General features: G+C 53.7%; 1 protein-coding gene across 5 annotated transcripts in view; it reads left to right on the top strand.

The window, feature by feature from the left end:
- SLC43A2 (solute carrier family 43 member 2) overlaps positions 1-24,518 on the top strand; it is an 87,537-nt gene that overhangs the window by 23,291 nt on the left and 39,728 nt on the right. For 4 of the 5 annotated variants that reach the window (XM_044001158.1, XM_044001155.1, XM_044001154.1 and 1 more), the window contains 8 exons: positions 12,275-12,367; positions 13,680-13,813; positions 13,911-14,113; positions 14,714-14,860; positions 17,029-17,040; positions 17,995-18,133; positions 18,878-19,010; positions 23,086-23,159. In XM_044001158.1, the coding sequence (XP_043857093.1) occupies positions 12,275-12,367; positions 13,680-13,813; positions 13,911-14,113; positions 14,714-14,860; positions 17,029-17,040; positions 17,995-18,133; positions 18,878-19,010; positions 23,086-23,159 (935 nt within the window). The remainder of the gene's footprint in view (positions 1-12,274; positions 12,368-13,679; positions 13,814-13,910; positions 14,114-14,713; positions 14,861-17,028; positions 17,041-17,994; positions 18,134-18,877; positions 19,011-23,085; positions 23,160-24,518) is intronic. The other variant, XM_044001157.1, reaches the window with a different exon arrangement.

The following is a 24,518-nucleotide window of genomic DNA, read 5'->3' as shown; positions in this document are numbered from 1 at the left end:
AGAACTGGGCTCTGCCTCTGAGGGCTCACATCGGAAAATGTTCGGCCCTCAAGCCAAAAGAGGCTTCCTCAGAAACATGGGCAGACTGTGGCCACCGGTCACAGCTTCTCTTAGTGCCAAGGACCTGGAGAAGTTCACAGGACCCGGTTTTTTTTTTTTAATTTTTTTTTTAGTGAGGCAATTGGGGTTAAGTGACTTGCCCAGGGTCACATAGCTAGTAAGTGTTAAGTGTCTGAGGCCAGATTTGAACTCAGGTACTCCTGACTCCAGGGCTGGTGCTCTATCCACTGTGCCACCTAGCTGCCCCAGGACCCGGCTTTAAATCCTGCTTAAAATCCTGCTTCTGCCTCTTCCTCTCAGTGAGATCTTGGACAAGGGCGTTAACCTCTCTGGGACTCAGTTTCCTCTTTGGTAAACTTGGGGGGCCTCTAAACTAGGAGGCCCGTGAGGGCTGTCACAGCTCCAGAGCTGGGAGTCGTCTTAAGATGGCTGCTGGGTTTGTGGGAATGAAAGGATTATGGAGGGGAGAGAAGCTTAGAGCACCTACAGTTTGCCTCCCTGAAGAGGTAAAAGTCGACAGTGACACTGACCTGACCCCTAAGGAAGCAAAGGGTGAAGTAAAAGTGCACATCTGTCAAACCAGGATTCACTAAACAAGGTACTGCCGTGGGGTGGGGGAGGGGACACGAGGGCTTCGATGGTGGCAATGATGACATCATCGCATCCTTGGATCTAGCGATCCTAAGCCACTGTTCTCTCTGGGTGGCCCAGAGAAAGGGTTACTAATGAGCCTCATCAGGGGATCCCCTCTCCTTCTCTGTTTGGAAAGGCTTGAGAGGCAGGGGAGAATAGGGGGAGTAGTGACGTGGGTAAGCCAGTGGTTACTTCTCTTCCTGACCCAACTCTGGCGTGTCAGTGGCTCCCTACATAGCCTTTTCTGGGAGTCTGGCTGCTGGCCGCTCATTCTACACAAGCCGGACAGTGACCACGGGCACAGTTTGTGGCGGAGAAGTGCCTTGTGGATCGGACTTCCTGCCGTTCTGAGCTGGCCCTGAGAGGGGAATTGGGGTCAGGGACCTAAGGATGGGGTCACGAGTGTTGGGCAATGTTCTTGGGCTGCCTGAGACTTCTGCTGAGCCGGGCGAAAACTGCTTTGTCAACGTCGGCTGGGGCTGAAGAAAGCAGAAATGCAGGAATCAGCTGAGAAGACGCTAGGGGAGGAGAGAGCTGTTCTCTGGACCTCTCAGGCATCAGGGCTATTCCTGCTCTCTCCTGAGCCTCCACCTGAGCCAGGACAGCCCACGCTGTGGTGACAGGGCCCTGGATGCAAACACTTCTCGGGTTTGAGGATTTCCCGTTCCTTGAAAGGTTTGGCCTTACCTGAGCCACCGTGTGAATAAGACGAGCTGAGCTCGCTCTACAATAACAAGCGGTTGCTCTTGGAAGGCGTCTCTGGGCTTCAGAGATCTTACTGCATGTCTAGACCTTGGGGCCAGTGTGTTGAGCTCAGTCTCCCCGGGCATCAGAGGGTGTCCGGGCCGGGGGAATGTAGCACCCTAGATCCTCAGGCCATCCAGTGTGACTTCTTGATTTTACAGAGGAGGAACCTTAGCTTCAGAGAGGTGAAATTACTTGCCAAAGGTCACAAAGGCAGTAAGCACAAATCATAGGATTTGAACCCAGGCCCTCTGACTCCCCTGCTGGTGGCCGTGGCCAGGCTCTGTTTGGGCCCTATCAGGAGCCCCTCCCCAGGGTGCCACCATAGCCTCTTCTACAGCACCGACCTGCCCCATCTCTTCCCCCACTCCGTCTGGGAAGTGCACTTTGGTTTGTTTGCTTAATTCCTTCCATTTCTACAAGTTGTCGCTTTTACCAAGTTCATTGATTAGCGAGCAAACACTGGGGGAGTTGGTGCAGCTAGCCCCGTGTAGTCTGGAGCCTCTGTTGCTTAGAGATGGGAGCTGCTGCAGCCAACATTTGGAAAATCTCTTTTCCACCTCATTACTCTGACCTTTGTCAGTGTGGGTGGAACAGGGAGTTCTGAGATGAAAACCTCTGGGGGGGGGGGTGCAGGAAGGTCGGAAGAGCTGTCCAGTTTCTTCATGAAAAAAAAATTGACTCCCCACCCAGGCCAGGATGGCAGCAAATGAGACTAAAGAGCCCTCTGGAATGTCCGAGGGAAGGGGGAGACCCTGAAAGCTGGCCTTCTTAACCTGGCAGCCATGAACTTGCCGGGCTACGCGGATGAGTGCATTTCAGTCCTGTTGACTTCCTTTGGAGCTGTCTAGGCTGTCTTCTGCATTTCAGGGTACAATTCTGAGAAAGGGGCCACAGGTTCCCCATGACTGGGGCTCCAACTCACAAAGACGCAAAGATCCCAGCCCTATGGGACTCTGAGCCCGGGGCATCTCAGAGGGTGGATGGCCTGCTTTGGGCTGCTCCAGTGCCCCATGGCCCCTTTCTGCGACCAGCAGGACAGCCTCAGGATTGTTTCTGTCCCACGTACAGGGAATCAGAGGCACAGATTGGCAGAGATGAGCAAAGGTAGTTCAGGCATCCAGAGACTCTGAAGTATAAAGCTCAGGGAAAACAAGAAGGTGTGTGTGTGTGTGTGTGTGTGTGTGTGTGTGTGTGTGTGTGTGTGTGTCTTTGCGTCTTTGCGGAGGTGGAGGGGGGCGGTCATGGGGCTGGTGGTGAGTAGATATTCCTTTTTGGCCACCGAGGGGGGTTGTTCAGTCATTTTAGGCCTGTCCAGATCTTTGTTACCCATTTTGGGGTTTTCTTGGTGGAGATACTAAAGTGGTTTGTCATTTCCTTCACCATCTCATTTTACAGATGAGGAAACTGAGGCAAACAAGGTTAAGTGACTTGAGGCTGGATTTGAACTCAGGTTTCCCTGATTCCGGGCCCAGTGTTCTGTCCGCTGAGCCACTCAGATACCCCAATGGCAGCTGAGTAGGAATCTAGTATGTGGCTGACCCATCAGTGAGCACAGAGCTGAGTTCCAAGTTCACATTCTCTCACTCTCCTGGTTCTGGGCCCTCCTTGGACTCTTGGTCCTTGGTTCTGCTTTGTTGGCAAAGGGGGCCGCAGGCAAGTCTCTGCTCCCAGAGACATGTCTGCCTCCTGCAGTTTCATGGTCAGGCTCTGCCAAGGCACCGGATTCACCAGGGTCATTATATCAGAGTCGTGCACTTGGGGCAGTGAGTGCTTGCTGGCTTTATCTCCCTCACCCATTCCCAGCCCTCCCCACCAGCAGCTGGACATCAGGCAGACCGAAGGGGATGGCCCTAGGTCTTTGTGAGACGTGGCTCTTGGCACATAGCTTCCCAGCTGTTGGGGTTATGAAATGGCACGGCTTGGCTGGCTGTGCTTGTCTAGACTGGCACCTGGATCCCTGCCTATACAGGGCACATGCACAAACATTGGGTGTGTGCTAGTCACTCCAGGTGACACGGCCTCACTCCCTGGGCTTGGATTCCCTATTCGTGTCAAAGGAGCCACGGCCCTCTGGATCTGCTTCAGACACTCAGGGCCATCCAGGTCAACTGGGCCACAGGGGGCAATGCTGGGATTGGGACCCTGGTCCTCCCAGTCTCCACTCACTGCTTGAGTATCTACTAGACTCAGAGCTTCAAGGCACCTTGGAAGTCACCGGGGCTAATACTCTCAACTCAGCTCAGTCCAGTTGGATTGAGCAAGTACACACCTAAAATGTAACAAGTGGGGCAGCTGGTGGTGCAGTGGATAGAGCACCGGCCCTGGAGTCAGGAGGACCTGAGTTCAAATCCAGCCTCAGACACTTAACAATTACTAGCTGTGTGACCCTGGGCAAGTCACTTAACCCCAATTGCCTCACCAAAAAAAAAAATGTAACAAGTGGAGACTCCAAAGACCACCACCACCACCACCACCACCACTACTAGCATTTATATAACACTCACTATATGCTAGGCACTGTGCTAAGCCCTTTACAAATATTAATCCTATTTATTCCTCAACAACCCTGGGAGGTGGGGGCTATGATGATCCCTGTCTTATAGTTGAGGAGACTGAATGAAATGGGTGAAGTGATTTGAGCAAGGTCTCACAGGTACCAAGTGTCTGAGGCAGGATTGGAACTCAGGTCTTCCTGATCAGCAGTTAGTGCTCTATGCACTCTGGTACCCCCTAGTTCCCAGGGCCCCTGGCTTCAAGGAGCTTCCTGGGAGGAAAACAACACTGAACACAGAAGTAAATATGACATCTCCACAAAGGATATTGGGGGAAGGGGAGACTGGGAGGAAGTCTTCACCGTCAGGGGGTATCAGGAAAGGCTTCCTGGAGGAAGGGGCCCTTGAGTTATGCCATGAAAGGATGCCAAGAAGTGGAGATGAGGAGAGAGTATGTTGTGGGCAGGGCACAGTGGCCAGGAATGGAGGGAGGAGCAGGATGCTGGAGGCAGGCAGATGGAGAGTGGGTAGGCTGAGGACAGTAAATAAGGCTGGACCATCGGGAGTCTGGGCCTGGATCACAGAGGGCACCCAAGGCCAGACCAAGGAGTTTTCTTCTTTTTTGCCGTGGGGACACTAGAGAGTCCCTATCGGTTCCTGAGCAGACTTTTGTATGACCTTGGATCATCCCTCATCTCACCGAGTAGGAAACTGAGTCAAGAGATGTGAAGTTGTGCAAGGTTCCACAGGGCTAAGCAAAGATTTGAACACAGCACCTCTGACTCCAAATCTGGTCGTCTTGCTGGGCCGTTCTGGGGGCTCCAAACCTCCGTCTTTGGCCTCAGCCTGAGGTTCTGTGCCACCAATTAAGTTGGGAAACCCCTTAAGCTCTCTCTTACTAATATATCATGGCATTGCAAATACTATAGTAATCGCTAGCACTTTAAAAGAGTGCCTGCCAGGGACTAGCCCCCCCCATCCGGGCCTTGCTGTCATTCTGGGCCTCATCTCTCCAGAGGCCTCCTGGAGGCTGGGGAGGAGTGCTGTGGAGCCCCAAGGACCTAAGTTTAAATCATAGCTCTCTGTGACCTTGGATAAGTTACTCCATCTGGCTAAGCCTCAGTTTCCTTCTCTGTCAGAACAGGGCGTGGGTTCTCTGTTGTCTAAGGTGCCTGGTGAGAGGACAGAGAGCTGGCCTCGGCTTTGGGAAGGCTCGAGGTCCACCTTGATGCCTGCTGGCTGTGTGACCCTGAGCCCGTCACTGACCTCTCCACGGGCTTGGCAGCCCTCCAAGGCTGCACAGAAGGTGCCGGCCTGCATTGGCAAAGACAGTTCCCTCAGGAGGGCCTTCCCTGCTGGTCCCTTTCCCTCTCCCTCTGGGACACGGAGCCAGGGCCTCAGATGGCCACGGGGAGGGGCTGGGGGCCTTTCTGGGATGGAAGTCGTGCTGAGCGGTCACAGAGCCCCCTGGAGAGGGGCCAGACTTGCCGGGTTTTCCCCTCTGAGAAGGTCAGGCTGACTGCCTGTTTACAGCTCCAAAGAGGCAGCCTGCAAGCTAGTGAGTCACTGGCGTTCCAGTGAGAGCAGGGCCCTGGATCCAGACAGAACAGCTAGTCCCCGGGAGCTGGGGGGAAGGGAGGGAATCAAAAGCTGGGCTGATTCACCTCTGGGGAAGTCGGCTGACTCGGGCCTGGAGAGCTGAGGGCTACGGGAAGTCACTGGAGACCATGATGGGGCTACAAGGCTGGATGTGGAGATTCTAAGAAATCAGGAAGTGACTCCCGCTGAGTGGGTTCCTTTGTGTCTGTGAGGCCCGGCCTCTGACATGCCACCTGGCCGGGGGATGAAGGCTCCCGGTCCGATGGTCAGCATCCTCTGTGGGGTGGCCACTCTGGGCATGCTAGCCATGTTTGTCCTGGGGAGGACACAGAGGAAGGGGGTCTGCCCTCAGGGAGCTTAGAGTCTGGCTGGGGTTGGGGGGGAGGGACCACCTGACTAGATGGGTGCAGACCCCAGCCAGTACAGACCTAAACTGGTGTGTGGAGACACTGATGCCAACAAGCAGCTACAGGGGCCACATGGGAAGACACACTTTTACTTTGTATACAGTCTGTAAAGATTGAGGAGAGGCAGTGTTGCCTAGTAAATGGGGAGTCCTGGGTTCAAGTCCCAAGTCTCACATATCCTAACTGTGTGACCCTGAGCAAGTGAAGCTGTGTGTGTCGTCTCCACCCCCCCCCACCCCCACCCCCCCCACCCCCACCCCCCCCCCCACCCCACCCCCCCCCACCCCCCCGCTCACAAGGTTCCTGACAGGTTTTTGTGCCATAGATCCCTTTGGCGGGCGGGCAAAGCCTGTGGACCCCTTCTCAGAATAGTGGTGGGGTTTTGTTTGGTTTTTCAATTCATAATTGAAGGACAGACCACATTTGGGTTAGAGCGTAGTGAAAATAAGGACAGCTTTTGCTTCTTATCTAAGTCTCTGATTCTCCAAAGTCTGTTCTTAGCCCCAGTGGCCCAGGGTCGCTCTAAGATTGCTGGGAACTCACAGGGAAGGCGCTCACCTGGACTGCTGGAGAGTTTTCTCATCTGGGTTTTTCCTGGACCCAAGAGCTCACATGCCCGAGCCTCTAACCTCCTTTCCTTTATATGTCAGTAGACTGTAAGCCCCTTGAAGGCAGGGACACTTTCATTTTTGTCTCAGTGCCCCAGGGCTTAGGCCTCCTTCCTATTGGTCAGCAGTAGCAGCAGGTGCCTGGTGGAGGTGGGGCATCTCAGTAAGGGAGGGCCTCGTAGTCGGCCCAAGGGTGTTCTAGGGGAGAAGCACCTGGGAAGGCCTTCAGGGCATGGGAGGCGGCTATGTGAGGCCAGACAAAGTCTGAGAAGTGGGGTCCTTACAGATCAGGGAGGCAGCTAGGAGCAAAGATGAGCAGCCCAGGATCGAGGCATTGGACCAACCGGGCTCTAGGCTGCTCGGATCCTTTTTCTTTGCTGATGGTTAGTGGGTTGGTAACTTAATCCCCCCCCCTTTTTTTTTGAATTTTCCCTTTTTTGAAGAGAGATTGGGGTGGGGGGCAAAGGGAATCAGAGGATTTCAAAGCAGGAAAGCCGCCCAGCGGCACAGTCAATCGAGGGTGATCACCAATGTGGGAGGGGAGCCTGTGACCAGTGAACAGCAGCTGTAAATCCTTCCCCCAGGATCTTAGATCCCTAGTTGTGGGCCTGGAAGGTGCCTCGAGGCAGCTGGTCCACATTCCTCATTTTGCAGATAAGGAAATTAAGACCCAAGGACTTTCCCAGGGTCCTCCTGGGTGGAGAGCTGGAAGGGGCCTCCACCTAGTCCAGCCCCCGATCCTACGGAGGAGGAAAATCAGGCCCCGAGGTCAGGAGACTTGCTCGAGGTCATCCCAGTAGTAAATCTCTGGAATTTGAAGCCAGATCCTGCACCTCCAGGGAAGGATGCTTGGCGTGTTTGTGGGTGGTTGTCCACGGGCTGCAATAGCCATCTCTTCTCATCCCATGCACTTTGTTCTGCTTACCCATTAGCTGAAGGCTGCAGCCCGCTCCTACCCTGCTAGGCCTGGGATGGGCTGGATCAGGAAGAGAGCAGGAGAACCAGGAGGGGGCTATGCCAGGGGGCTGCTGCTGACCTAGTGCCAGAGTTCGGGGATCAGGGGAAAGATGAGCACCCGGAGACACATACACCCCCTTCCCCCCACACACACTCACATACACCCTTCCTCTCTGTCTCTCACACACACCCCTCCTCTCTCTCACACTCACATACACACTCACACACACCCCTCTTCTCTCTCACATACACACCCCCCCTCCTCTGTCTGTCTGTCTGTCTGTCTCTCTCTCTCACACACACACACACACACACACACACACACACACACACACACACACACACACACCCTTCCTCTCTTTCTCATGCACACCCCTCCTCTCTTTCTCACACACACACACACACACACACACACACACACACACACACACACACATACACACACCCTTCCTCTCTGTCTCTCACACACACCCCTCCTCTCTCTCTCTCTCTCTGTCTCTGTCACACACACACACACACACACACACACACACACACACCCCTCCTCTCTGTCTCTCTCACACACACACACATACACCCCTTCCTCTTTCCCTCTCTGAAGGTACCTCTCCTGATCTGTCTTACTCAGAAGCTGGATGGAAAAAGGCTGAAGGGGTAGAATAGCAGGACTGAGTCTTCCCTCACCCAGGTCTCAGTGCCAGTGGTCATTTGAGTCCTGGGTTCAAGTTGAGGCAGGCCTGGGCCAAGCCTTGACTGCCACACGGGGAGGTGAAGAGCTATTTCGTCCCTTTGCTGATTGTTGTCTGAGAATGCTGGGCTGTCTGCCAGCCACAGGATTTGGGGAACCTCTTTCCTGGGCTTGGCTTCCCTCTTTCCACTCTTGCACACCAGCCCCTTGCAGGGTGAAAGCTAAGGCTGCCTGCAGGAGGGCCCCCCCCCTTCCTGTGGCATGGCTGTACTAGGGGTGGGCCTGTGCTGGGCCTGCTGCTCCCCTCCTCATTCATGCCCATGGTTGGGTTATTCAGCTGCTGGGGAGGGGGCTTTGGTTAGTTATTAGTAGGGGTAGAGGCTGGGCCTGTGATTACAACAGCATAGGAACTTCCCAGATGAAGGAACTCCTTCTGCCAACACAAGTGACAAATTATCATTTTGGGGAGCTGCCCAGGGCACTTAGAGGCAAAATGACTTGCCTAGGGTCACACAGCCAGTGTGGGTAGATCAGAGGCAGGATTTGAAGCCAGATCTTCCTGGCTCTCTTATGGGTTATAAAAAGAAGTCAGGGGGGTAGCTAGGTTGTGCAGTGGATAAAGCACTGGCCCTGGATTCAGGAAGACTTGAGTTCAAATTTGGCCTCAGACACTTACACTTACTAGCTGTGTGACCCTGAGCAAGTCATTTAACTTTCTGCTCCCGCAAAAAAAAAGAAGTCAGACGCTAGTCACATGCTTTCTTTTCAGGGGGGCATCGCCCTGGTTCTCACAGTGTCTTTCTCAGCAGGGGGTGTCACCCTGATTCTCACACAAGGAACAAACCCTCAGGTCCTAGAAGCCTAGACCCTGACCCACAAACAGGAAGTCACAGTGAACTTGTACAGCCTCTCAGCTGTACGTCCATGTGTGGTCATGGTTGGGTGTGTGTGTGTGTGGGGGGGATGTGCAGATGCTACCTGGGCTTGGGCAGAGCATGTCTTTATATAGAGGAGAGGTCTAGGAATTCCTTATCCCCCCTCTCTTTGACCCATATCTATCAAACCCACCAGGGTCTTAAACCTGGAGGCTTTTCTCTCCAGGTTTATATAAGCCTGATAAGTATCCTAAATGTGCTGGATTTTTATGCTAGTGTCAGGACCACTGAATAAGAAAAGTGTTCCCCAACCAATGTTGGCACTCTGGGACAAAACCCCAGTTTCCACGGTCTAGTTGTGTAACCGACTGGGCCTATCCATGTGTCTCCATGATAATTCTTTGGGGAAAACTCCGAGTTAGCCTGCTCTTGAAGTTTAAACTCCTAGGGTGAATCATTCTGGGTGGTGAGAGAATTTTCCCATCTTGCTTTTACAAACCAAGAGGGGAAGCTGCCCATGATCCTCAGGAAGCCTTTGTGGGATTGTGAAATGCTGACATCGGCTCTCTCCACAGACCTTCTGTTGAACCAAAATCGAAAACAGTTTTTTTTCCTGTGGTCTTGGCAGGTGGTTCCCAGTTTTTCCAAATTTGAGGCCCTTCCCCGCTTCTAATAAAAGGATTTTTTATTATTTCAACCTAATCAACAACCACAAGCATTCCCATATGCAAAGTATAAAAAAAAAGATTACAAGAAGCTGTGATTTACAGTTTATCCTTTGAAAGTATGCATCAGATTTAACGAAGTAGAAACAACATTGCCCTTTCAGAACTTTTCATTTTCTTCACTGTATTGGGGGGGGGCGGCCAGGGGAATGAGGGTTAGGTGACTTGTCCACGGTCACACAGCTAGTAAGTGTCAAGTGTCTGAGGCTGGGTTTGAACTCAGGTCCTCCTGAATCCAGGGCCAGTGCTTTATCCACTGCCCTAGCTGCCTTCTTCAGTGTATTTTTAAAAAATGTTTCCTTGCCGCTTAGTTCTTGTTTTCCCCTATCACTGTTATTCCCATTAACTCACTCCCCCACCCAAATAGAAGTCCTCCCTTGTATGTCAAAGAAAGCACTTCCACAGGTTGGTCAGAAAACCCATCTCATTCTGCACCCTAAGGCACGTGGTCATTGATTTGATGAGTTAGGAAGTCTATCACAGTGATTTACTTTCTATTACCGTGATCATATAAAGTGTCTTCCTGGTTTTTCTCATTTCCCTCTGCCTCCGTTCATGGAAGTCTTTCAACCCTTTTCTCTGAATCCATCTCTCTTGCTTTTCTTACGGCATAATACTGTGTAGCATTCATAATGGCTGATTTGAGTCATGCCCAAATTGATGGCCCACTCCTCCTTGGTTTCCAGTTCTTAAGCACAAAAAAAGGTGTTTCTGCAAATAATTTTGTGCATGCAAGTCTTTTTCTTCTCCCAGGAAGTTCTGGGTTCAAGTTCTGTCTCTGACACTTATTGGGCATCTTTCTCTCTCTCCCCTGGGCTGAGCATATGCCTGGCACAGAGGAGGGTCTTCAGTGCCTCTTGGCTGACAGCTTCTCTTAAGCCTTCATTAGTAGAGGCCCTTTTCTCATTGGAGACTCCTTGTACAAACCAAATCATTCAGTAAAATCCCAGCTGTGGCCTTATCTCTCATCATCTTTAAACCAATTTGAAAAAGATCTTTTCTCCTGTCACTCCCCACTAAGCCATCTCTTGTGACAAAGAATAAAAAAGAGGGAGAGTCGGTGGAGGGGGGGAAGCTGTTCAGCAAAGCTAAGGGACACATCCATTGATTAGCATCAGGTATGTAGTATTCCACACCCACAGTCCCCCACCTCAGCCCTGGAGGCTGTTCCATTCTCCTCTGAAAGGAGGTACAAAACCCCTCCTACCTGGGAGATGGGAGAAAGCTATGGGTAAATTAGGAAGTAGGCAGAGGAGAGTGACAAGGGGCTCACCCACCCCTGATGCCCACCTCCTGGTTGGGTAACTATGCGGGAGTGTCCTGAGTGGGTCGAGGCCCCACCCCTGAGCCCAGCAGCCAGTTCCAGGTGAACCTGACTGAGCAGGAAGCAGCCTGTTAGGGTTCTGTGGGCCTTGCTCTGGCAAGAAGAGGGGAAGGGGGACACCTTTTCTCCTTCCTTTGGGGCCAAGTCAGGTCATTATAATTCTCCCTATTCATTCTCCTCCTCCCTTCCTCATCCATTCACTGCATGAACCTGCCTTATAATTCCCAAATAAACGCTTTCTTCTGCACCAGCTCCCTTCAGAGAGAGGCCTCCTGCCCTGAGTTGGCATATACAGAGTTCTTGGTAGGACTTACTAAAGGCACGGGTCACAAGGTCCTACTTCCCTGCTGCTTGGTGGGGAGAGCTCAGCAGGTGGCATTTGAGCCCATTGGCCCCAACTGCCGGAGGAGGGGAAGGAAAAGCTTCCTGTTAACAGTAGATGGTTGGGCAGCTAGGTGGTGCAGTGGATAGAGCACCAGCCCTGGAGTCAGGAGGACCTGGGTTCAAATCCGGCCTCAGACACTTAACACTTACTAGCTGTGTGACCCTGGGCAAGTCACTTGACCCCAATTGCCTTAGTAAAAAAAAAACAACCCCCCCCCCCAAAACAATAGATGGTTGGGCAGCTAGGTGGTGTATTGGATAAAGCACCAGCCCTGGATTCAGGAGGACCCAAGTTCAAATGTGGCCTCAGACACTTACCAGCTGTGTGACTCCTGGGCAAGTCACTTTAACCTTCATTGCCCTGCCCCCCCCCCAAAAAAAGTAGATGGTTAATCTCTTTAGCTTCATTTAGTACAATGAAGCTGCCCCATCTCATATAGACTTTGGGTCTACAAAGAGTTACTTTCATTGCAGCAGGTCATGAGGTAGGTAGTGTAAAAGGGCCCCATTTTCCAGATGAAGAAACTGAGGGCCAGAGAAGTCACACAAGTAGCAGGTGTCAGTGGAAGGATTTGAACCCAGCCCTCCTGATTTCTTGTTCTTTGTGATTATCTCATGGCATTCACACAGGCCCCTCACCCAAACATGGGTGAGAGATGGTCCCCAGGCCCCCCTCCTCTTCCTGAGACCTTCTTCTCCCCCCTCCCCCCCACCTCCTTCTCTCTGCCTTCCTGCTGTTTTGCTTCCTGACTGTGGCTCGATTTCTGTTTTCCAGCTGCCCAACATGTTCGGCGACCTGCGGTCCACGTTCATTGCCCTCATGATCGGCTCTTACGCCTCCTCCGCAGTAACTTTTCCAGCAGTCAAGGTGAGGCTGTGCTGTGGGATCCCCAAGAGCGTGGACGGGGGTGGCGCTGTGTGCCCAGGAGTGTCTGCTCTTGGCTCCCCTCCTTTGGCCCCTGCAGAAGGAAATAAATAAGAGCAGGGCTTGGGCTGGGCTGGCCCAGGCCCAACAGGACACACCTGGGAACAAGAGGCACAAATGATGTTCCTGTGGGGCTTTAAAGCCTGCTAACTGCCCTGGGCCTCACAGCAGTCCTCTGAGGCAGGTACTGGCCCTATTTTATAGAGGGTAAGACTGATGCCAGTCACACAGAGGCAGGATTTCAATCCAGCTCTTTCTCCGAGGCTAGCACAGCCCAAGCCGATGCGGGGGATGGGGGGTGACTCCTAGCTCCTGGGGGCCTTGACTTTGCTGCGGTTCTGAGGGGCCTGGCCCGGGCCTGGCTTCTCTCCTGGTGCTGATGTTGGTGCAAAATCCCAGCTCCGGCTTAAGCTCCAAGCTTAGGCTCTGCCAAGTTGGTTCAGCTGTTTCCCCCATGAGCAGGAATTGGAATGCTTCTCCATTATCCCAGGCCTGGGTGCAAAAAACAAATCCAAAACAAAGCACAAACCACGGGGCAGCCGCTTGGGGGGGGCCTCCTGGGCCCAGCTCTCCCCACCTCAGTTCCTTCCTCCTGGGCAGGAGCTACTGGAGATGGAGGGGAAAGTGAACAGGGGAGCTGTGAACAGGGAAGAAGGGGGCTTCCTGGACCTCAGGCTCCTCTCTGCCTCCCACTCCATAGCTGGGACCAGGCCTGGTGGTTTAGCATTCCAGCCCTGTGCCCTTTGGCCAGTAATAGGAGAAACTGACAGGGCAGGAAGCAGCCCCTGCCCCCAGCCCAGGTCCGTGGGCTCCTGCTCTGGGGGCCAGAGATGTCTACTTTTTTAATGCCACAGACTCAGGTCTGATATTACCGAGGAAGCTGAGGCTTGGCGAGAGCCGCATCTAGCCCAAGCAGAGTCACGTGAGCCACGGGGCAGGGTTTGCCCCGTGGGCCTATGGCTGCAGAGATGGGCTCCTCTCCATTGGTCTTGCCCACTCTGATATCCGATGGCCAGGTGCCCACCTCTCTTACTCCTGCCACCTTCAGCGGCTCTCTCCGCCCTGATCGTGGCACCATAGGTCTAGACCTGGAGGCATTTAGCCCAAGCCCCACATTTTACAGATGGAGAAACTGTGGCTGAGAGGGTCACACAGCTAGAAAGTGTCTGAGGCAGGATTTGCACACAGCTCTTCCTGATTTCAAGGCCAGCACATTAACCACTGTACCGAACTGTTCCTGTGATGTTTCTCCCAGGTGATCTATGACCTTGGGGTCTCCTTCATTATCATCCTGGTTGTTTGGGCTGGCTGTGCTGGGCTTGTTTTCCTCAACTGCTTCTTTAATTGGCCTCTGGAGCCTTTCCCGGGACCAGAGGACATGGACTACACGTAAGTGGTGCTGCAGGTTAGGTGGGCCGTGGGTGGCAGGTGGGAAGCAGGTGCCAATGGTGGGGCTGACACCCCCCCCCCCACTGGCCCTGAGCAGGGTGAAGATCAAGTTCAGTTGGCTGGGCTTTGACCACAAGATCACTGGGAAGCAGTTCTACAAGCAGGTGACCACGGTGGGTCGGCGACTCAGCGTGGGCAGCTCCATGAAGCACTCCAAGGAGCAGTCGGCCCTGCAGGAAGGCAACAAGCTCTGTCTGTCCACCATCGACCTGGAGGTCAAGTGTCAGCCGGACAAAGCAGGTACTGGGGCTCCCCGGTCCAATGAACCAAAAAGGGTAGGACAGACAGGAGCAGAGAGAGTTGGAGGAGAGGAGGAGAGGAGTCTGAGGCCCAGAGAGGGCCAGGGATGTGCTCAAGGACGTGCAGCCATTTTGTGGAAGAGCCAAAACTAGAATCAGGTCTCCTGACTCCTACTGAAAAAGAGGCAGGGTGGTGTAGTGGTCAGAGCACTAGATCTGAGTCCTGGGAGGTCACTGTGTGTGGGGAATCTCAGGGCCTGACTATGCTCTGGGGCTGAGTTTCCTGGAGACAGACGCACCCTTCCCCTCTGTGGGCCCTTCGTGGTCACGTGTCCTAGTTGGGCCCCATTTCATTAAGGCTCCCGGGGGGCCTGGGCGGGAGACAGTGGTCCTGGAGCTCTAACTTTAGCTGTAGAAGCTGACCCAGTGTGTGCACGATGCCGACAAGAACCACAGATGGTGATGGTGCCTCGTGTTGAGGAGCTGACGTTCCTAGGGAGGAGGAGGCAGAGGCACCCAGCCCTGCCCCCCCCCACCCCCGCCCCACCCCACCTGGGGCCTGGGCGGCCTCCCACCTGACCTTGTCTGTATTTCTCCCCAGCGGCCCCCTCCTTCATCCACAGCCTGTTCAGCCCCATCCTCCTGCTCAGCCTGGTCACCATGTGTGTTACCCAGCTCCGCCTCATCTTCTACATGGGCGCCATGAACAACATCCTCAAGTTTCTCGCTGATGGCAGCCAGGATGCAGGTGGGCCACAGAGACATGCCCCCCCCCCACCTTGGTGCCATCCTCATTACCCCCCAGCCTTCCACCTGCCCGGGGGTGTCGACCATTCTGGTGACTCACCCACCCCCCTCTGAGGCCAGGGTGGGTGTGGACCCTGCTCCACAGGAGGGGCACCTCCTGAGCTGCAGGTGTCAGGCAGGCTCTGCCGAACACAGCTGGCCAGTGGTCAGAATTGCGGGGAACGTGGGAATGTCAGCAAGCCCCAGCTCCTCAATCTGTCCTGTCTGCAGTTGGAGAAGCGTGCCATGGGGAATGGGGTGGATGTCAGAGGTTCTTTCTCCCTTTCTTCCTTCCTCTCTTTCTTTTTTCTTTCTCTCCCTCTTTTTCTCTCGCTTTTTTTTGCTTTTCTCTCTCTGTCTTGCTCTTTCACTCTGTCTTTCTCACTCTCTCTGTCTCTCTTGCTCTCTCACTGTTTCTCTGTCTCTGTCTCTTGTCTCTCTGTTTCTCTCTCTCTCTCTCTCTGACTCTCTCTACACATCCCCAGCCCCGCCCCTTCTCTCTTCCTTCCAGTGGGGAAGGGTGAATGGTTTATTAGGGACTAGGAGAAAAGCCGCTCCCTGGGCTTCGCCCTTCCTAGAGGTGCCAGATAAGACTTCAGCATGGAGAGATTCCCTAAGGAAGCAGGAGGTGGGCACTCCCCCGGGAGATCCCCCTCCTGAGTGTGGCAGCTCAGGCTGCGGCTGCTGCTGTCCAGCCTTGTGTCCTGAGGGCCTGCCCATCCTCCGATCACTTGATCAAAGCCAAGGAATCTCTGAGTAGCTCCAGCTTCTGTTTGCCCTCACGGGGAGGTCCTGAACTAGGAAACAAGATGAGGCCAGTGTGTTGTTGGTATGGGATCCAGTCGGGACTTGTTAGTTGAAGTTTGCAGAACTAAATGTACAAGCTCCAAGGGCTGCTTTTGCAGCTGTCCAGAGGTGTCCCTTCCACAAAGAAATCCCCTTGGACAGAACCCAGGTCCACGGTGCATGTGGCAGATGGGCATGTGCAGGGACACTCTGGGGGCGACCTCCTTGTTTGGAGTCTTCTTAGAGTATGCCACATGGTAGAGGCAGCTGGGTGGCACAGTGGTTGGAGTACTGGGCCTGGAGTCAGGAAGACCAGGGTTCAAATCCTGCCCTAGATGCTTACTAGCTGTGTGACCCTGGGCAAGTCACTACCTCCCTGGGCCTCTTTTCTCAGAAATGCTTCTCTCTGGTCTCTTCTAGCTCCAAATCTATGATTCTGTAGTCTTCCCCCTTGCCTTAATTGCCCTGAACTGTGCCAGGCAGTTAAAGGGACCCCCGGAGCAGGCGGGAATGCCTTCAGTTGTTTGGGTTTTTTTCATACCATAGCATTTCTTGATATAACTCCCACCACTGTGGGGAAACAAATTCCCCTCCTTCCCCTTATAACAACCAACCCCCTCACCCAAATTCAGTTAACCAAAACCAATGGACAAAGCAGCCTCACCTGACTATGCATGCACCATTCTGTATCCACAGCCCCTCACCTTGCTAATGAGAAGAGAGGAGTGTGTTTCATCAGCTGTTTGTTGGGGCCACTTAGTGAGAGTTCAGCTTGGGTCACTAGTTTCCCCCTTATTTCTCATGTTAATTTCTCCACCTGGTATTGTAATTCCACTTCTGCCAGGTGGTTTCAGGATGAGTGAGCTGGGAGGGGCAGATGCCTCTTTGTGCTTGTGGAAAGCCCACTGTGGCTGATGCCTTGCTTTTAGAGTCCCCCAAGCTGCTTCCTCTTCCTTCTTCTCTGGCCTCTGCCTCTCGATTCTGGGTGACTAAGCCTGCTTGACAAGAGAGGCAATCTCCTGATGGAGGCAGCCCCTGCTCTCACTTCCCTTTATTGCTTCCCCATCTCCAGCATTTGTGTGACATAGGGGACTAGCCTCATGTGACTGGATCAGCGGCGGCTTGGGAAAACAGAAGTAACCGCATTTGGGGGGGGGGGCAGCTGGGGCCTGGTTGGAGATGAGAAGAATCTCAGATACTCCTGCAGGGAGCTGTCTGTGAGTCAGGTCCTGAAGCACAGCACCGCATCTCCAGGCCTCAAGTTGGCCTCTCTTGTAAACTCCTGAGCTTTCTGCTAATAACTCCTTCCCTGTCTGCATTTCTCCCTTTGCTCTCTGGATGCAGTGATGGCTACGGGTAAGTGGGATGACTTTCGGCCCCTTCCTTCCTCCCTGACATCTCCTCATCAAAGAAAGTCCACCACCCTCTGACTTCCACTTCTCTCACCTGCCGCCCACCCTTGGCTAGAGCAGCATGGGAAAAAACCAGGGGCAGGTGACAAAAGCAGACATCCCAGACTTGAACTTGGGGTCCCTGTGAATTGCTGTCTCTGGTAGCATTCCTGATGTGGAATTGTTTCTTTTTTTTCCTTCCTTCCTTCCTTCCTCCCTTCCTTCCTTCCTTTTTTGTATTTTAAAATTTGTATTTGCACTGTTGTCTTTTGGTTTTCAATCACCGTCATTTCCAAATGTCTCCCTCTCTTGTCACATCCCTTGTCACAAAGAATGAAGCAGTTGAGCAGAGCCAGCCAGGACACCTGCTGTGTCTGATAGGATGCTGTAGATGAAAGCTGGGGGAAGGTTTTGCTGCTTTTCTGGGCAGAAACATTGATATATTTTTTTTAAAGGGCATTTTTGCCTATAAGGTCATGGGGTTTGGAGCCAGAATAGACCTTCGAGATCCTCTGGGCCAACCCACTCTTCACAGAGGAGGAGACAGAAGGAAAGAGGGGGATTTGCCAGAGATCATGCAGGTAGAGGGCACAAAGCTGAGATTCAGCGGAAGTTACTCACTCCTAAGTTGCCGGCTTTTGTCATCATCTGAGGATAAGGATTTTGTAGTTAAAAGCTGGATGGAATCTCTGGGGTTCCTGGCATAGGCAGTTAAGGCATCTTGGATTTCTAGGGGTTTGGGAGTAGTAAGTCCACCTGTCATGTCAGCACCAGTACCAGAAACACCTGAATTTCCCTGCAGTGACAAGCCGCATCTGAGGTGGGCCAGTGGCTGTTGGCTCTTCCCATCCTGGCGTCCCTAAGGTTGTCACCGTGTGGGAGGTGGCTTTTCTGACAAGGTCTGTCTCTCTTTCTCCAGTGGGTCTTTACACATCCATCTTTGGTGGGCTCCAGCTGCTCTGCCTCCTGACAGCCCCTGTCATCGGATACATCATGGACTGGAAGTTGAAGGAATGTGATGACGGCTCTGAAGAGGCCGAGGAAAAGGATGGTGACCAGTACGTGGGCTGTGGGAGAGCCAGGGAGGTGGGGATGATGCAAAACCTACTTAGGGCTGGCTGCCAATGGAGGACCCCCCTTGGGGCGTGTGTGCCTGATGGCCTGTGCAGCAGACTCAGTGGGCCTTCCTGGGATATCCTGCTTGTACACTGTCAGAGACCCTGCCCATTCCCCCTGCCCATCCCCCCTGCTGCCTTCTCACTAGTTATTTGGCTCCTCTGTAGAGTTACAGATGTAGAGCTGAAAGGGACCAAAGATCAAAGCTGAGAGGCCCAGAGAAGCGAGTTCTCTTGTTCAGTTGCACAGATAGTATAGGAAGAGCTAGGATTTGAACTCAGGTCCTGATTGTAAATTCAAATCTCTTTCCCCTACACACACCTCATCTGTAAAAAGAGAGATGAGACCCGTTGACCCAGAAGGTCTCTTGCAAATCTCAATCTTGGACCCAGTGATTCCTCAGTTCGTAGCATGAGTGAATAAGTCGTTGTTCTCCATTGCTCAGAGCTCTCCCCACGTGAGTGTCTGAAAGGCCTTGCCAGATGGTGGAACTTGGCACATACTCAGTGATGGCTCAGCCCAGACCCCCTGAAGCAGGCGTGGCTCTCGATTCCTACCGTGCCACCCAGTAGGCCGGGCCCAAGTGAGCAGCAAAGCAGCATTAGTATTGAGCGTACGTCACAAGCATCCCATGTCCACAGTAGCCATCCCCCAGCCCCCGTGCCTGTATCTGTGCTTCTCTGCAGAGCTGGGGAGAAGAGGAAGAAACGAGACCGGCAGATTCAGAAGATCACCAATGCCATGAGGGCTTTTGCCTTTACCAACCTCCTGCTGGTGGGGTTCGGAATCACCTGCCTCATCCACAGTCTGCCTCTCCAGGTAGGAGGAGCTGCTGGAGGACGGCAGATACCCGGATTGGAGGGGGGGGGCGAGTACCACCTCCTGGGAAGTCTGACCCTTTGTGAGGACACCACGGGGCAGTGGAATCAAAGCTCCCTGAGGAGTTTTCTGTTAGTAGCCTCAGTGCCTGGAGTAAGAGCTTAAGGCACTCACTCAGGTGGGGCAAAGAGGACTGCTACCATCAGCTTGGTGACCTTGGGTGAGTCGCTTCATCTCAACCTCAGTTTGCTCACCCGCAAAATGAGGACAGTGATAAGACTTACCTCACAGGGTTGTTGTGAGAATCAGGTGAGATGGTGGCTTTAAAATATTTCGCAAACTTTAAAACTCTAAATAAATGCTAGCTGTTTGTAATAATAATAATAAGGAATGTTTACTGGATAGATGGATGTAGTAGCTGTGGTGGGGGAGGAGAGAGGCAGAGGAGAGGGGAGGGAGAGGAAAAGAGAGGGAGGGAGGTGAGGTGGGTGGTGGTATGTAGCCCGGGAGTACAGTGGAGGCATGGATTTGGGAAAGATCTGGCCCAAGGCGGCCCCTGAGAGCTCAAGGTTCCAGTGGGGAGGGGGTGGCTAGTGACCCAAGTGGAGGCTCAGCAGGACAGAGGGGATGAGAAAGGGCCAAGGGGGTCTGGAGCCACAGTGGGCCTCTCCCAGTGCGGGCATGTCCAACCACAGCAGGAGGCTGCCATCCATAAGGTGTCTGTCCAGACTTCAGAAAGGCCCCTGTGACTTCCGTGATGCAGCCATGGTGGGCAGGTGTGCAGCTGCTGCCCCCCTGCCCTACCCTGGCCTGGCCCGGCCTCAGGGCTGCTGGGGCAGCAGCAGGGGCTCCTTGGGCCCCAGCACCATCACTGGCTCTGGTTGTCCCGTGGTGCTCGCCAGGGAGTGTTTGGCCCCCACGGTGGGAACACATTGGACAGAATGCCCCCTTCCTCCTTGATGAGGCGGCATTCTCTAAAAAACGAGTATTGATATGTTTGGGTTTTGTATCCCCTTAATTTGCAAAGGTCTCTTTCCTCTCCCCAAACTTTGTAATAAAAGTTAAAAGGGAAAGAGAGAGAGAGAGCTGTTCAGGGCTGAGAGCATTCCAGGAATGGCCGTCAGGCCTGGGAGAGGGGGTGTGCTCAGTAGTGGTGCCCAGCCTTTGAGTTAATGGTGGTCCAGGGCTAGAGGGGTTATAGTCAGCCAACAAGCATTTATCAAGTCCCTGCTATTTGCCAGGCCCCACGATGGGCACCTGAGATACCAAGACACAAGGTAAACAGGACCTCCTGCCCTATAGGAGGGAGTCAACACGCGTATGGGTAAACATACACAGTGTCCCAAACGTGCAGGTTGGAGCAGACCTCAGCCTGAACTAAGACTTCTGGGACATCTTATTATGTACTGGATAAGGCGGGGAGGCACTCACTGCTTTGGGGATCAGGAACAACTTCCTGTAGGAGCTGGGATTGTAGCAGAGCTGTGATAGAAACTAGGAATTCTAAGAAGGAAGGAATACATTCTGGGTCTGGGAGCTGGAGGGCACAGCCTATGCAAAGGCCCAGAGACTGGATTAGAAAACTGGATTGTGGTTAGATTGTAGAGTCAGCCATGGGACTGATGTGGTTGGACCCAGATTGTAAAGGGATTTCAACATCAGAGGGGTTTGTTGTGATCCTGGAAGGAATAGGGAGCCCCTGGGGGTTATTGAGCAGAGCAGTGACACCTCAGACCGGTGCTTTAGGAAGACTGCTTTGGCTGCTGAATGGAGAATGGAGTGAGAGGACAGATTGCATTAGGAGGATGTTGCACGGGCCTGGTCTGGGGAGAAGGGATGAGGCCTGGTCTGGTTTGGGGAGTGCAGAGAAGGAAACAGATGGTGAGACCTGTAGGATGAGTGGAAGAAGGGATGGTGTGAGGCTTAAGGGGAAGTGAGGAGTGAGGGAGGACGGTGAGGGAGCAGACCTGGGGGGCTGGGAGTCCACTGCCCTCGCCCTGTCTGAGAACAGAGGAAGGAGGCGGGAAGAGAATGGGTCTGTCTCATTCTGGATGAGCTCCTGAGTTTACAGGGTGGCTGGCAGAGCCATCACTGTCGGATGACCCAGGGCTGTGTGGCAGCGTCCAGGCAAAGCCACATGGGCCAGGCTGAGCCCCATGCCCTGGGCCCTCGTAGCCGTGGCCCCGGTGGTGCTCTGGTCCCCTCCTTGGCCCCTTTGACATGGTAACATTTGTCATGGATAGGTTCCCTCCTGACACAGCTCTTCAGGGTATGATTGCCAAGGCATAGGGCAGTGATGGCAGAAGCTGCCCATTTGGGCAGGGGAAGAGGTAGGGCCGTGCATGTGTGTGCGTGCATGCATGTATGTGTGCACAAATGTATATGTGTGTGTGCCTGTATGTGTGTGCACACACACATGTCTGTGTGTGTGTATTTGTTGGGCCTGACAAAGGGCAGACTGAGCTTGGCTCCTCCGCCTCCCACATTCCTGGGAACAGGTCCTGGCTGCTGGACTAGATGTCAGCCAGCGTGTGCAAAGAAGCTTCAGAAGGGTTAGGCTTCATAAACAAAGCTCTCAAATGCAGATGACGCTGGGCAGTTGTCAGCAAGATCTGACCAGCACATTGAGCCAGTGTGGGGCTGACCAGCAGGGCGGCACCCCCAGCCAGGGAGGCAGAGCGGGGCTGGGCTGGCACCTGGAGAGTGCCAGAGACAAGAGGCCCTAACACCCTCATGCACACCTGTTTGATCCTCAGCACTTTCCCCTGGCCTTCACCTCAGAGATCTCCTCTGCGTGTGTCCTGGAGTGGAATGTGAGCTTCTTAAAGGCAGGGACTCTCTCTTTGGCCTGTGTACCCAGTGTCCACTGGCATGTAGTAGGCACTTGATTGATGTGCTCCTCACAGCACTTGGTTTAAAGGTGGTTCAGGAGAGCAGTATTGTAGGCCACAGCAGCACCATTGCCATGGTACACAACGGGTCATCAGTCAGAACCTTGGGGAATTTCCTGGGGGGTGCTTGGAGGGGGGGAGTCTCGGTTGGCCAAGCAGCTAGAATGGGGCAGAGGCAGGACGTCCTGACTCCAGGGTCAGCCCCTGTCCTCTCTGCCACTGGCCATTTGCCTCAGCTGTCACTTTGACAACCTCCTGGAGGCTTCCACACTCCCCTGAATCACTCAAGTCCTAGTATTGGTGAGAGGTGTGATTCGAATCCAGGCCTGGAGTTCCCTGGGGGCTGGGAAGAAGGCTTGGCTATACCCATGGTCTGTAGAACCCTAAGTCTGGGGGATGAGGATCCCTTTCTCAGGAGCCGATCCAACACTGCTCCTGGTTGGAAATGGGGGTGTCTGCTGTGCCCCAGGCTGTCTGGCACAGCTGGGGGCATCCACACCCTGCCCAGGCTTTAGTCAGTAGCCGGTAGCAGTTGGATGAGGACTGGAGGCCTGGGACCGCACCTGGTCAGGTCCTGCATGCATTCATTCAACAAGCATATATTAAAAACACACCATGCCCTACACACTGTACAGGGTGTTAGAGATAGCATAAAAAACCAAAATGGTTCCTACCCTCAAGGAGTTTACATTCTGCTGGAGGGAAAACCAGAGATATGCAGATAAGGACTGTGAAAAACAAAGTCATTCGGGAAGGGCAGGCCTAGCTATGCATATACAGATAAGTAAAAGGATACTGAATGGAGAAGTGAGAGGGGTGGGGTCAGAGAAACAGCTGTGGGCACTGAGTGGGAAGGCCTCTAAGAGGCTGCGGGAGTGGAGGCCTGAGGGAAGTTAGAGGTGAGGAGGAGGTCTGTGCCAAGGCTCTCCCCATCTTTGGAAGAAGAGAGGTATGGTTGTGGGGAGAGAGAGGAGGTTCTACTTGAGGGTCCTTGTGAACAGGGAAGATTTTGCTGTTTGTGTCCTATCCCTGCAGTGTCGGGCACATAGTAGGCCCCTCATAAAGGCTGCCTGATTGCTCGGGCCCACTGTGTGAGGTGACCAGGGAACATCCTGGTCCTGCTGTTGGACAAGAGCAGAGGGATCAGACCATCCATGCACACTTATCTCCTGCTTTCCCCCCAGATTTTCTCCTTCATCCTGCACACGATCGTTCGGGGTTTCATCCATTCTGCCGTCGGGGGCCTCTATGCTGCTGTGTAAGTTGGCTCTCGCTTGATGAAAGGGGTGAAGGGTCAGAGTAAAGTCAGAGGCCCGTGACTCTTCCCCTCTTGATGGGCCCGGCTTCCTCTGAGATATGTGTGTTCTGCCCCAGGGAGTGGAGTGACCCGCAGTGAAGTTGGTGGGAAAGGTGATTTGAAGGAGAGTTAGATGCTCACCTGGCTGGGAACAAGGCCGTGAACTCTGTTTGGGGCCTGTGGCTATGGTTCTGGCCACCCGCCTCAGGGCCCGCCCTGGAATGAGGAAAGGGAGGGCCCTGGGAAGGGGTGGGGGGGCTCTCTCCTGGGAGCATGAGAAGGGAGGGCAGGGAGGGTGCACTGTGCCTTCTCCCCAAGAGATACTTGGCTGTGGCAGTGTGGATAACTGAATAGTCTATCCCAGAAACCCTCTCCCAGGCTGCCCAGAGAGCTCGGCATCCTGGAGCCAGGAGCCGTGGCAGGCCCTAGCTGGACTAAGGCCTCCATCTCTCCAAGAAGTGACACTATCCTTTTGGAGCCCACATTGTCCCCTGGCCCGGGACTCGCTCAGCCCCCAGACTGTTAGGATGTCATCTCCTTGCCATGGGGACTCTGGCCCCCAGGGACTGTGCTGGCTATTCCCAGTAGATCCTGTTCTTAGGGCCCATATGAGTGATGTGCCTGGCGGGGGATGGTGTGGGGAGGGATGGGTGTTTATATGTGTGGTGTGTTTGTGTGTGTGTGTGGTAGGGGTGGGGGGCATAGTATATGTGTATGTGGGTAGTGTGGGGGATGGGGGTATGTGTGTGTGTGTGTGTGTGTGAGTGAGGGGGTGATATCAATCTGGCCTTTATCATGGCTCTTTGCCTGCCGAGATGGCTCCCCCGCCCGAGGCTGCCCCTCACAGTGTCTGAGCCTTGGCAAGGTGGCTCCGATCAGAGCCTGGCAGCATTGCATGTGCCTATGATTACACAACCTTCCCTTGGATGCAGGCTCCGGGAACCCTGGGCCCCAGCTCCAACCTGCTCCTTGGCTTGTTTTCCGGGAGCCTGGCTGTTATGAAATGCTTTTCAGCAGGATCTGCTGTCCCCAGAGTCTCTCTCCCCCCGCCCCCCCATACACACACATACCACACATACACACTCACCACTTGGCACCCAGACTGCCTGTTTATGTCCCTGAGGATCAAGGGCTCTGAGAGGAATGCTCTGTACATGCAGGCACCCCCCCCCCCCCCGCACACATGCACACGCAGGCATATGCAACCCCCACATGCATGTACACACATGTACACATGTGCACACACACACATGCACACACTACTCTGAATCCTGCTCCCACAGTGCCCACTTTAGACCCCAAAGAGGCCAGACCCGGGGA

This window comes from Dromiciops gliroides, chromosome 4, assembly GCF_019393635.1.
Source record: "Dromiciops gliroides isolate mDroGli1 chromosome 4, mDroGli1.pri, whole genome shotgun sequence".
Lineage (NCBI taxonomy): Eukaryota > Metazoa > Chordata > Mammalia > Microbiotheria > Microbiotheriidae > Dromiciops > Dromiciops gliroides.
This window is presented reverse-complemented; position numbering and strand designations above follow the sequence as displayed.